This window comes from Microtus oregoni, unplaced genomic scaffold (assembly GCF_018167655.1).
Source record: "Microtus oregoni isolate MIOR12 unplaced genomic scaffold, Mior012 000050F_ref0000143, whole genome shotgun sequence".
Taxonomy (NCBI): Eukaryota; Metazoa; Chordata; class Mammalia; order Rodentia; family Cricetidae; genus Microtus; species Microtus oregoni.
This window is the reverse complement of record NW_024543256.1, coordinates 10,060,190-10,073,853: the sequence shown is the minus strand read 5'-3', so window position 1 is coordinate 10,073,853 and position 13,664 is coordinate 10,060,190. Positions and strand designations below refer to the sequence as shown.

Genomic DNA, 13,664 nt, shown 5'->3' with positions numbered 1-13,664 from the left:
CTTAATTCTACTGTTTCCCAAGGTAATAGCTGAATGTCTCCAGACAAAACTTGTACCCCATTAAGCCTCCACAACTTCAGAGGCTGGTGATTCTGAGATGAGATAATTTCTTGAGGAGTGGGGGAGGGGAGAGCATATCAGCAATCTGATGTTACAAGTACAGAAGTACCTGTGTGGTTCACAGGGGTCACTCGGAGCTCTCAAAAACTAAAGAGCACAGTACAATGTAACCAGTACAGAGCTGGGTATGCCAAGTTCTCTGCATTTGTAGCAACAAGTACCAGAGGCCCAAGCTGTCACACTCTAGTTAGCCTCTGGGTTGTGGTGGCTCAAGTTGAAGCACTCTCAGAGTTTTGATTGGTCAGACCTTTAGGAGGCAGTAAGAACAGGACATTGGTCTACTCTGCCCAACCCCATGGACCTCCTCTCTATGCCCTACTGAATAAAACTTCCTGTAAGGACTTCCATCTTGCAGCTGACGTTTGGAGCCTGCCTTTCTCTCTCTCAGCAGCTTTCCTCAGTTTTTCAGCTCTAGACCACACAGAGTCTCCTAAGAAGAACACAGTGAGGATATTTGTGACAAGGTACTTCAGGACCTACCATGGGTAAGTTGAACAGCATGGGGTGTTTGCCCAAGTTTTCTTAGGGCAGGGGTGATACTGCGCTTTCCTCTTCCTTTATGGCCCTTAGGTGACCTCTTTAGGAACAGAGTGGGGGTGGGGTGGAGGGACCCACAAGTTGTTTAGTTTCCACTCTCCAGAAGACAAGGATCAAATGAGTACCGAGGTGATTGTCATGTTTCTTTATAGAAAGCCTCTTGTGGAGGTGAAGTGCAGCCTCCTGCTTACCACTCCCTCACCCCCAAAGCCATTCAGAAGAAAAAAAATCTGAGCTTTAGGTCATCTCCAGTCTAGGATTTGAGAAATAGAAAATATGACCTAGAGAAGGGTTTGGTGGAAATTAATATTCTTCATATTCATACTAGTGTTAATAAAGGAACAAGGAAGCAACTGTGTATTGAATCTACTTCAGTCATTCTGAACATTGCATTATCCTTATAGAAGTTTTTAGATACTTGCTTTATGTTGTGTGAACAGTTCTGAAACATCTTACATGTGTGTAGGGTTCCATGTCAATTAAATGCATTTGTTATCTATGTATATATAATATATAAAATCATATGTCTTACCTTTGTACATAAATGACATTTCAGGCTTTCCTTGAAGTCTTGGGCTAAAATGATGCTTTTGCTTTTTGCCTATTTTGTTTCAGAAATTGTTTAAATCTTCCTTATACACATGAACTATTTTCTGATAGATTTATCTGTTGTTAAATGTTGAAAATTTCCCCAAATTTTGTATTTGTCCACTTATTTTTCCCTCAAGTAAATTTTATTTCTTTATATTAAGATATGCATGCAAGTGCAGACTTTAATACCACCTTCTTGTTTTATTTTTAAGACTTTATTTATTAAGCATACAGTGTTCCTCCTGCACATATGCCTTCAAGCCAGAAGAGGGCACCATATCCCATTATAGATGGTTGTGAGCCACCATGTGGTTGCTGGGAATTGAACTCAGGACCTCTGGAAGAGCAGCCAGTGTTCTTAACCTCTGAGCCATCTCTCCAGGCCCATCTTCTTGTTTGATTGAAACTTTTTAAAATACTTTTTTAAAATTGAAACTTTATCACTATGAAATGTCCTTTCTTACTATTTCATTCCTCCTCCCTTTCTCTCATGCTTGATACAGTGTCTCACGCAGCCTCTGCTGATCTTGAAGTTTTTATGTAGGCAAGGATGACCTTGAACTTCTGAAACTTCTGTCTTCTACTCTTAAATGCTACAAGAGAGTGCCATTACCCTTACCCCTAGTCTATGCTGTGCTGGCCAAAGAACCTACAGTCTTATTCATGTGAGGAAGGCAATCTATCAACTCAACTATATCCCTGTCCCATAGAATTTATTTATTTATTTAATTATTTAATTATTTATTTTTCTCTCTGTCTCTTTCTCTCTCTCTTTCTTTCTTTCTCTCTTTCTTTCCTTCCTTCCTCGCTCCATCCCTTCCTCCCTCTTTCTCTTTCTTTCACTTTTTTCAAGACAGGGTTTATGTATGTAACAGTCCTGGCTGTCCTGGAACTCACTATGCAGACCAGGCTGGCCTCAAACTCACTGAGATCCACCTGTCTCTGCCTCCCAAGTGCTGGGATTAAAGGTGTATGCCACTACCACCCAACCCCAATATCATTCTGTAAAATTTACTTTTTCTATTTCCAATATAAACCTGCAGTTGGATAGTACAAAATTATATTTGTTTTGTTATTTTAAAATATTATATATATATATACACACACACACACACACACACACACACACACACACACAATACGACTAAGCACAAACCTTTGTATTAAGACTGAAAGAGGCAACCCAGCAGGAGGAAAGAAGTCCCAAAAGCAGGCAAAAGAGTCAGAAACAGCCCCTGCTCCAACTGTTAAGGGTCCCACAAGAGCATCAAGCTACTCAGTTATAACATATGCAGAGGGCCTAGGAAAGTTTTGTGTAGACTCCATGATTGTCAGTTAAGTCTCTGTGAGCCCCTAGAAGGCCAGATTAGTTGAGTCTGCACATACACAAATCTGAAGAAAAGAATATTAGGACTTATTCCTCCCACTTGTACACAAAAACTATTCTTTATTCACCCCTCCTTCCACAGTTTCCAACCTCTGCTAATCACATGATACTCTCTGCTTCTAGGAGTTCCACCTTTTAAGCTTCCACATATAAGTGAGAATGTTTTGACTTTTTTATTTAAAACTTTTATATAGAATTAAATTTTATGTGTTTGAAAGTACATTTGACAGAATCCTTCCTTTCATTTGTTCTCAGACAGGGTCTCATTATGTAGGCAAGTCTGGCCTTGTACTCCCTAAGTAGCTAAAGCTGGGCTTGCATTCCTGATTCTACTGTCTCTACCTTCCAAGTGGTGACTTTCAAACATTTTCCACCATACCTGGCAGATGGAATTTTTTTTACAAAGTCAGACTCTGTCTGCCCTTCAATTTGGAAACTTACTTTTAATAAAATAATAGGTTTAATTTGGTACAGATATGTTATTTTTATACATTTATCTTTATTTGTTTTATTCTTTTGTTTTTTATTATATGTTGAGTTCCCAGCACTCCCCGGCATACCTTTATTTTTACCTGTCCTCAGACAATACATGACCCTTGCACCATTATACTCTTTACCCTCACCCGATTTGTCATGTGCTTTCACTGTATGTGACGTAGGAAAACCATATCTTCTTTATTATTTTCCCTTTTCTTCTTCTAGTCTTTTTTCATAGTAGTTATCTGAGATATGCATATGCATTCCAGAAGAAGTATTGTATTATATACTAAATACTCAGGTTTGCCTATAAATTTATCAATGTCACTGACTTTTCTTTACTGCCTGGAAGTCTGTTTGAAGACCAGCTTGACCTTGAACTTATGAAAGTCTTCTTATCTCTGCCTCCTAGGGGCTAGTATTATAAGTGTGTGCTTCTAGACCGCAAAGGGATGTTTCTGATTTTTAAAACATTCATTTATTCATTCATTCATTCATTCATTCAGTCAGTGTATTGCATGTGTACATGTTTGGAGGCCTCAGAACAACAGGAAACTTGAGGAAAACAGTGCTCTTCATGCACAATGTGTGTCTAGGGACCTGAGCTCCAGTGCTCAGGCGAGGTGGCAAGCCCTCTACCTGCTGAGCCGTCTCACAGACTACTTCTGTTTTAGCTGAACTTTTTAAGGTTTATTTACTTAATGTAAGAGGACAATGAGGAATACTGAGAATTCAAGAACAATCGCAGTGGGTTTTTGATCCTACTGCACGTACTGGCTTTGTGGGAGCCTAGGCAGTTTGGATGCTCACCTTAGGAGACCTGGATAGAGGTGGGCAGTCCTTGGGCTTCCCACAGGTCAGGGAACCCTGATTGCTCTTTGAGCAGATGAGGGAGGGGGACTTGATCGGGGGAGGGGGAGGGAAATGGGAAGCGGTTGCGGGGACGAGGCAGAAATCCTTAATAAATAAATAAATTCAAATAAAAAAAAAGAGTGTTCTGTTTGCATTTATGCCTGTGCACCATATATGTGCCTGGTACTTGAGGAGATCAGGGGAACACATCAGATTCCCTGGAACTGGAGTTACAGATGGCTGTGAGCCACCATGTGGGTGCTGGAAACTGAACTCCCATTCACCACAAGAACAACAAGTTCTTGAAATTGATGAGATATTTTTTTCTCAGTGTACACAGTCCTTCTATTCTATTGCTGTTTTTTATTTGAACTTGAAGTCTCTTTTAATTGAAACTTCTCAACTAATGTGTTAGGAATGCTTGCCATATTTTCTTTAACTTCTTCCCTTCTCTTTTCCTAGTCTTCATGATAATATTTGAGCAAGACACAGCCTGGATATTTTGTTCTGCTTTATGTATCATTTGTCTAGCTCTTCTTTCAGGCAGGGAGTTTGCCTGTGATCCTTGAACCATAAAAAAAAACCTTTCAAGATAATTTTTGTTATTCTTCAAATAGAAGAGAGGGTCAAGATTGAGGAATGAAATATAATTTGTCTCAGATCACTCTGCCCGAGAAGGGCAGAACAGTCAGGAACATCACAGAGCAATTGTTGAGCCCAGACCTTGACCGCTGTGTTTGTTTTCTCTTTAGCTCCCTGCCTCTCATCTCCCAGGAGGTGGAAGCACAATGAAGGCTCTCAGTATTTTTCACACTGATTACAGATATTTGGGGGTGGGATATTATAACAGCTAACAACCTTCATTTGCCATTATATTTCCCCAGTACCCTTTTTTTGGGGGGGTACTATACATTAATGCCTTGATTTTAATTTAAGGGCACAGTTCTGAAACTAACCCTTATCAAAGAAGAATGAGATGTCGGGGAATTTTCCGAAGGACATTTTTCAACTCTACTGAACACATCAGTGCTACAATGCGTACTTCATTCTCTCAGCAGCAAGGTGGAGAGCCAGCAATGAGTGATCCTCCCATATATACTAGAAGAAGATAGTAAGTGACCAGTCAGTATGATTGGAATATACCAGGCTAGTGAATGCATAACACTGTAGTTAAATATGTCATTTATATCTCCAAGTGGTTGAGCAATCTTTCTGTAGCCTTAGTCCAAGTGCGGCAAATGGTCTATTGGAGAATTTCTAAGTATATGGGGACTACTTTTACTTTGTTTCCTGACAGCACTCCATATGGTATTCCACCCCGTCATCAGAGAATCAACTTACACAAACGAAACCAAATGTATATTAACAGGGAGGGATGGCCAATACCTCCAGGGAGAAAAATGGAGGACAAGCAAGATGACACCTCAAAGAACTGGTTCAAGGTCATAGTAAGTACCCCAGAAAATGGATCTAATACTCAAAAGAAGGCAATCAAGAGGAGTTGTGTTGAAAATGAGTAGAGTTATTGGGTGTTTTTTTGGATACAGTGGAGTTGACAGAGGAGTCCACATGCTGAATCAATTAAGGGGCAAATCAGACAGGCAATGAACACAGACCAGGGTGACTGTAGGGAGAAGTCAGGGAGTCGTGTGTAAGCAAAGGAAGAAATCCATGTGAGAAGATATAACAGCTCTACACTGGATGCCCCAGTTTTGCTAAAATTGTATGTGTGTATTGAAGAGGTAGTTGGCAAAGTGTCTTTGGGGTCCCTATTAAAGAAGGCTAGTTCTGCCACAGGTAAGATCTCTTATTATGGCTTTATAAATGAAATCATATTATAAATCTCAAAAATCAGAGAAATAATAAAAAGTAAATTAGCTATTGAAATTTAAAAAGTTGATTCTCATATCTGGAGTTTTTATTGAAGGAAACCACCTGAATGAAAGGCAAGTAGATTCAGGAAATCCACAGGTGATATAAAGGAAATAATAAAATTTGTTCCATCTTTAGAAATTGCCTTAAAGCCTAAAAGCAAACATATTTGAGTCCTTCCATTTTACGGCTTTCTTTAAGTAAAGTTAACAAATAATAAATCACATGCATTTAAAGTATATAGCTTAACACTACTTGGCTCACATCTGTGAAACCATTTTCCCAGTCAACATGCCCATCAAACACATCAAACATCCTTGCTTCCCTTTATAATTGTTCTCTTCCATTCTTTCCCCATATCTTTTTTTTCAATCAACTCTTGGTTAGTTTTCTACCACAATAGATTTGTCCATATTTTCTAGATTTTTATGTAAACAACTCGTGTGGTATGTTATGGGCTGAACTCCTTTGTTCGATTAACTTTGACTTTAAATTCCTATGTGCCACATACATATAATCCCAGCTGCTCAGGAGACTAAGGCCAGAGGATTACTCATTGAGACCAGCTTGAGCAATGCCATAAGACCCTCTATTAATGTAAAATAAGGAACAGTGAAATAAAAAAAATATAAAAGTTTAGAAGAAAAACCGAATACATGATGCAAACTATAGGTTTTATTTTCTTTCTCTTTACAGACAGCACTTTCCATAGGCCAGAGAATGTAGCAAGGATAAGTATTTAAGTTTATAGAGGTTTATCATGAATTAGTTAGATAATTTCAATTCTGGCCAGTCTGTTTTCATCCTTTTTACAGTATTTCCACCGTACATATATAAAATGAGACTTCTATGCCTGTATCATATTGGTGTCTATAATGTATATTCAGATATTGATATTTTGTTACAGCGTCTTTATTATCTCAAAAGAGTTCTGAAAGTAAGTACTCGAAACATAGAGTTTTAAGACATTAATTATTTAATACTGAAACACCTGGTAGAAGCATGAGTGTTTAAATCTAGTTTATTTGTTCCAATAACTGTACTCTTGCCACCTTAATATATTTGCTCATTAAAGAGTGTATTGTGTAATTACCTTTCATGCATGAAATAAATAAATAAATTCCAATGTGCCAATATTTTCTTTTATCCTTTTTTTATGTTTGATTCTAGATTCCCTCTGGCATAAAATACGATAAGAAGTGGCTGCTGGGTTTGATTCAGAGCCAGTGCAGTATCCCTTTCACTCCAGTAGAGGTAAGAGGAATCAGGACAAATGATGGGCTCTATGAACCATGACATTTGCCCATATTCTATTTCTCTCACCCTTATCCATACAGTTTCACTATGAGAAAATGCACGCCCAGTTTTTTGTTGATAATCCCGACATTGCCTTTGAACTAAAAAATATCAGTGACAAGATTTGGGATGAGTCTAATAATAAGGTATGTGTCAAGAGTGTGACTGTGACCAATTGCAAGCCAGGGTCAATATCTTGTATGATTCCGGGGCGTCTCAGTTCTCAGTGTCAAACCAAACTCTCATTTGTTCTTCGCAGATAACAATCTTCATCAGCCCCTGTGATGAACCCCACTTGGTGACAGAGCTGAAGTCAGAGAAGATGGACCAAATGAAGGTAATGTAGGATTAAGACATTTTATATACCCACAGTTGGGCCTGTGCCTTTCCCCCATCTCTTGTCCCTTATATCACTTCTGCTTCAGAGTCATGGAACTCCCTCTGTGATTCTGAAGCTGGCTATGAACCAACAGGGTGCTACTTCTCAGCAATTTCTTAATATGCCGAGACTCCCATTTGTGCAAGGCGTGATTGGCAGCAGTAAGTCTAGAGGAAATAAGGGTAGAAGGGTCTGGCTGGTGTGGAAATTTAGGAATTGCAAATTAAGGAGAGGTTGGTGCTGGCAACTCCTCTGTATCAGCTCTGTGTCAGCCAACTGCCTCGTCGCCTTCTGATTCTCTGTTCTTGATTCCTGAAGACTTGTTGACCCATCCTACTGACTTGTCACTGAATCTTAGAAGGTGCATGGCTCCATCCCTGGATTTTTATGAAGAGGACATGATGCAGGTAAGACCTTACACTTGATGCTGTTTGGAGGGTAAGTTTGGTAGAGATTAGCTAGTACTTAGTTTGATCTCAAATATTCACTGTTGTTTCATTTCACTCTATTTTTTTCTATTACTTTAGATGTTGCCCTTGAACCAGAGTGACAGTAAACCCTATCAGATGTTTGGCTTCCCTGATACTAAGGCAGCGGCCCCTACTGTTGACAGCCTGGATGAATCTGGAAATGAGGTGAGACATAATACTGAAATATTATAAGAAAGGAGAAGTGGTCATTGGAGCGTTGACAAGAGGCAGGGAAGTGGATTTACTGGTAAGGGTCCAAGGGAAAGAGCTGAGGGTTCAAGAATCCTTTGCTTTTCTTCTCTTGATCCATGTATTTATTCCCATAATTGCAGATGAAGTCTGCAGGGACGGTAGTCAAGGGGCAAGATGTGGATCCAGAAGAGATACGTGCAGACCAAAGCTCTCTGAGTACTACCATCCCGGATAAATCCAGTAACATAAAGTCAGTTGTATCTTCAAGAGGAGCAGCTCTGGTCTTTTGGGAGGACCACAGACCTCACCCTCAACTCTGTCTATATCCTCAGCAGTCCCCACGCTACTCCTTCTCCTCTGCTCACGTAATCTGGGGTGTGATTCCTATGTCTGAGCACTTAGTCTCCTCCAGCGTGCACTCCTGTGCTTTAGAAAGATGACACTGGGATTGTCCCCTATCCTAACCGGAGCTCCCTTTTTCTTACTCTTATAAAGTCCCTTCATCTGTTCCAGGCTGCCCTGAAGGCTCTGTTACCACAGGATGAGGTCAGGGGTTCTGAATGATGATAACATTACCTACTTTGGACCACTGTTGGGGTGGTTTAGTCCTCTTGGAAAGAAACATGGATTCCCTGAACTAAAGATCTAGAAGTGGGCCAATGTCAGAGAGCAGAGGGCTCCCTGGGTCAAGAGGAACCTGTGGAGAACCAAAGACGTCTCCATCTCTTCTGTCTTCCTTATCTACCTACCTACCTTGCTCATCATCCTACCTAATGTTAAAGAGGACCCCTGCATAGCCTGGCATAAGCAAGTTGATTCCCTGGGTTAGACCCATACTCAGACACACACAAGTAGAGAGGACCTCCAGGAGAGAACATAGTGACTATAAGCCAGCTGCTACTGGGGAATGTCCCTTTGCCACAAAGAGGCTCATTGCTCCCAGAATGAGCCCCGCATAGGAGAAAATATGAGCCTGCATTCAACAGTACCTAATACTGTGAGATCTTCACTTTCATTCTTGCTTTGGGTCCCGGGCACAGTCTGGAGAAGATGAGGTAAAAGATTGCTGCAGAGGAGCCCTTTTCCCCTCTATTACCAGTGACCCCTGACCTTTAGTACCAGGCCAGACAAAACATCCTCCATTCCGTTTGTGTGGCTTCCTTTTTCTCCTTTGCCTCTACTCTCTGTGTCTCCCCCACATCTACCTGACCTACTTTCAGTACCTTCCTGTTACTATCCCCATGCTTTCCTCTTACTGCATCCTGAGCCATGCCTTTCTCACCTCCCTGCCCCAGACCCCCTAGAATGGTGGGCACGAGTAAGGTGACAGAGTCCTGGGCTCTCATCCCATGCCTTGCTCCCTGCAGAGCTTCCCATAGAGACTGTGAGGAGGGGAAATGAGTCCTTGGAGCTCTGCTTCTCCAACGTGGCTTCTTGTGAGCCTGAAGAAAGGAATTAGAGCGGGGAGTGTAGGAGCTACCCAATAAGAAGAAGAGAGAGGAGAGCAGCAGGGAAAGACAATGCTCTTTCTTCTTGGTCATTGCCACAAGGACTGTCTTTTCACTTTCAATTAGTTTTAAATGGTTATATCTGTGTTCCTATATTTATATGTCAAAAGATGGATAAATACATTACAAGTTAATGTATTAATCAGACATGTTATCTAACATATATTAATGAGACACCATGCAATGATTGTACATACATATACACTACATAGTTCTTAACCAGGTTGCATTTTTTTTTTGGTAGTTCAATTCTGGAATTGTTCCCCAAGTTATTAAGCCTGGTAAGTATATTCCTTGATTATCAATTTCTCTAACTGGGCCTGGCAGTACATCCAAAATGCTCTGAAAGCTAATAGGTCTTGCTTAAGTTAAACTTTTTGAATCTGTCCCTTCAAAGCGATATGGAGAAGTGATTCAGATTCACGGGAGAACTTGCCAAAGGCAAGTCGTGATTCCAGCCTAATGTCTATCAGCGACATTTCCAGGGTCCTCTTCACATCTGACTTCCCCATCTGCAAACACATCCCTTTCCCTCATCATCCAGCGTCATCTGCCAGCTCTGCATTGAGTTTTCTTGCCTCCCACAGGAAGGACAGGAATCTCCTAAACCAACTCTCTGTGGCCTCGAGGACCACAAGAGTTTACCAACTTGTAAGGTGAGGAGAGAGGTTTGAGTTTGTGTATAAAATGGTTCAGAACCCACATCCTGTTCGCTTTTATTTCAGGGGAGGTTTTTTGGATCTGAGGCTGTAAAGACTCTGGTCCTACAGTTCCTGTAGCAGTAAGTACCTCCAGGAACCTGACAAAAGGGAGTCATGTGGGAAGTGAAGCTACAAAATTATAGCTCTACTTGATAAAACTTTGAACTCTCATTTGAGGCCCAAACCGATGTGAATAGCCTATCCTATGACTCCACCCCCAACAGGTATTTCTTCATCTATGACAATGGGGATGGGCAGGAACTTCTTAATGCCTACCATGCTGAGGCTTGCTTCTCTTTGACCATCCTTTTCAGTTCCATGGACTCATCCTCGTAAGTTGCACAATCAGCTCAAGCTATGACCTAGAGCACTGCATCCCACAATCCAGCAGATACAGGCAGTCCCTTGGAGTCCTTACACTCGCTGGACCACCAGTTCTGTTTCCTCCTTTTCTCCTAGGAGCAACTTGTGCGGGTACTTCAAGCACAGCAGAGATATGAAGGTTCTCAAAGATCCTTGTAAGTGTGTGATGGGCAAGACTAGACAGTGTAAAGAGGGCTAGAGGGCACAATCACAGATGCCAGAGGCTAAGGTTCCTGTTGTTGCCCTCCCCATTTATGACACTCTCTCTTGATTCCAAACCAACAGCTGCTTATTCCTAGACCCCTTAGGCCATGACTCTGACTGGGAAATGGTGTGTGAGTGTCCAAAAAGCATGTGCGACTCCAAGGACATTTTTTTCTCTTCTTTTTACAGATATGCAGCAGCAGCTGCTGAAGCATAAAAAATATGAGATTATTTGCTTTCTTCATACATTGCCCAAAACTCAGCATGACCTCACCTCCTTTGTGGTGGACATATGTTGCCAGACAGTAAGCCCCTGCTCCTTCTGTGGGCCACAGCACATACTCAGAAAGCTGAGGATGGGGAGAAAGTTATGCAGGATGCTCAGCTCATGCATTTCCCTTCCAGGAAACCATGCTGTGCTTCTCTGTCAGTGGATTGTTCAAAGAAGGTGAGTGTCTGCAGAATCCGCTCTCCAGACCCTATCCTGCTCCCTGCCCTAGATGTGGACCCCTGAGAACTCCTCCAGGTCCCCTCATTGTGTGCCTTTCCTCCCTTGTGCTCTCCTGCCCATGGCACCCTGCCCATAGACCATCCCGGTCTGACCCTGACCGAGGGCTGTGCCTGTCTACCCCACAGCTCCTGGGTGAGGGAGGGCATGGGAGCTGTGGGGTTGGTGGCTCTCATTCCAGATCCTTACTCTGACTTTGGGCCAGTTGCTTAACCTCTGCATTTCCATGTTTGCAAATGTTGCTTATTAAACTGCCCCCCTACTCCCCACCCCTGTAAGGGAGATGCGAAGCAGAGACCAGGTGAGCACTGAAAGTGATGTTCACATAGTCCAGCATGGGGTAGGGGTCCCATCAACGGGAGTGGATCTTTTCCATTGCTGCCAGCCCTCTCCATTCTTGTAAGCCATTCCTGACTCCAAGCCAAATATTGAGTGGTTCTTGGCTTCTTTTTGTGTAAGACCCTGACTGGAGAATGCCCTGTGAGGGTCTAAAGCATTGACAACTCTAAAGGCACATTATTCTTTCTTGTCCTTGAAGCAGAGGGCAGTTCTCAGGGTTGTGTCCACGCCTTCACGCGGACCTTCATTGCTACCTATGGCAACAGTTCTGAGTAAGTGCTGTGTTGTGGATCGGCACCCTCACCCGAGTCTCGGGCTGTGCAATGTGGTGGTGGAGTCCTCGGGGTATGACCAATATGTGGAAGGGCAATGGGGAGAGTCAAGGTGTAGCATTTCCCATTTGTATCTCTGTCTTCTAAAAATGTTGATTATATTGTTCACCTTTTTTTTTTTGCTGATAAAACCGTTGTTGGATTAAAGTTGAATCTTCTGTTCTATTGATATAGACAGTCTGCAACAGCGTGCTCCCTCTCTGGGAGTATTGTCGATAAGCAGGGAAGAAAAGCAGGGCAAAGCAGGAATATGGGAACAGCCTGATTGCGGCTCAGTGAGAAGCTTATTTTGTCTGTTTTCCCATCCATCTCAGGGAATGTTTTCCCTTTAGCCTTTGTATCATCAACGACAAGCTGCTTGTGAGGGATGTCGAAGGGCTTCCCAGTGCCTCCATTCCCGTGGCCACATCTTCTTCCGGCTGTTTGCCTGCCCTCTTTCAGGATCAACAGAAGATGGAGCAGACATTCTCTACACAGGCTGGGATGAATGTTGAGTGCTCTCAGACGTGAGTGTTGGTGTATACAATGAAGTAGTGTGAGGTAGGGGTAGGATAATGAGTTATGGAAACATACAAGCTTTTCTTCTTTATTTCGTTCACTATCTTACGGATCACTTTCTTCTCAGTTAAACAGTGGGCTAACTAGCTATTTTAAATAGCTATTTGATAACTCCCTGAAATCCATGGACCCTGTTCATGAATGAGACACATTTGGATTTTCAGGAATTTGCTTATATTATGGCACAAGTGTCATCTTGCCGAATATCTTGAAGTATATGTAGAGGCGTGTTTCTGTCGCATAGATCAGGACATGCCTTTGTGTTGTCAGTGTATCTATTCTTGTGTCTTGATGCATACTGTCTGGTCATACTCTATCACAGGTGCCTTGATGATGAGCAGTGGAATCCCAGCAAAGCTAGTCAAAACCTTGCCTGGCTCCAGGTGAGGTGTGGGAATTCAGGCCAAGCGAGAAAAGGCCAGGTGGCTTGGCAATGATGCTGGTCTCCCAATCGTGTCCTTTGTTTCCTACAGCTAAAGGATGAGAGCCCCGAGCATACCTTCATGCAGACAGGTCCAGGATTCTAAGAACAACACACCAAGAAGAAGTTCCTAGGTGTCACTATCTTATCTCTTCAAATCTTTGTTGTGATTTTGTTCTAGCACGGTAATTTCCATGTAAATGAATTGGGACATCTGGGAGCTAAGGTACCCTGGGAGCTAAGGTGGAGTTTGTAAAGCTAACTCTAATGTATCTAAATGACCTGTTGCTTGTGTATTTGCCATGTATTTCCGGATCATTGTTTCTTTCATTATAAATGTTATTAAATTTGTTGCGCATTTCATGTTTCTGTAAATAGTCTGCTTTACTGTCACTTGCATACTGTCCTTTCTCCTTCTAACCCTTCCATCTTTCCTGGGCGTCCTTGTCTCACACTCATGGTTTTTGTTTGGCACAGGGCTCCTCTGAGAATAAACAGGGCCATTTATGTGACCATGTGTTTGGAACTGTTCACTGGGCTCACTTGTGGGTACATAG

The 13,664-nt window shown here is 42.0% G+C and overlaps 1 protein-coding gene across 1 annotated transcript; it reads left to right on the top strand.

Annotated features, from left to right (window-relative positions):
* The first annotated feature begins 601 nt into the window (after positions 1 to 601).
* On the top strand, positions 602 to 13,213 carry LOC121437107 (nuclear RNA export factor 3-like). Its single transcript, XM_041636944.1, is given in 19 exon segments — positions 602 to 605; positions 4,901 to 5,075; positions 5,262 to 5,412; positions 7,007 to 7,090; positions 7,174 to 7,284; positions 7,558 to 7,657; positions 7,830 to 7,918; positions 8,314 to 8,423; positions 9,926 to 9,962; positions 10,269 to 10,337; positions 10,407 to 10,462; positions 10,607 to 10,714; positions 10,842 to 10,900; positions 11,139 to 11,254; positions 11,355 to 11,397; positions 11,996 to 12,068; positions 12,461 to 12,634; positions 13,009 to 13,069; positions 13,160 to 13,213. Coding segments are annotated over 19 exon segments (1,674 nt in total).
* Positions 13,214 to 13,664: the final 451 nt, after the last annotated feature.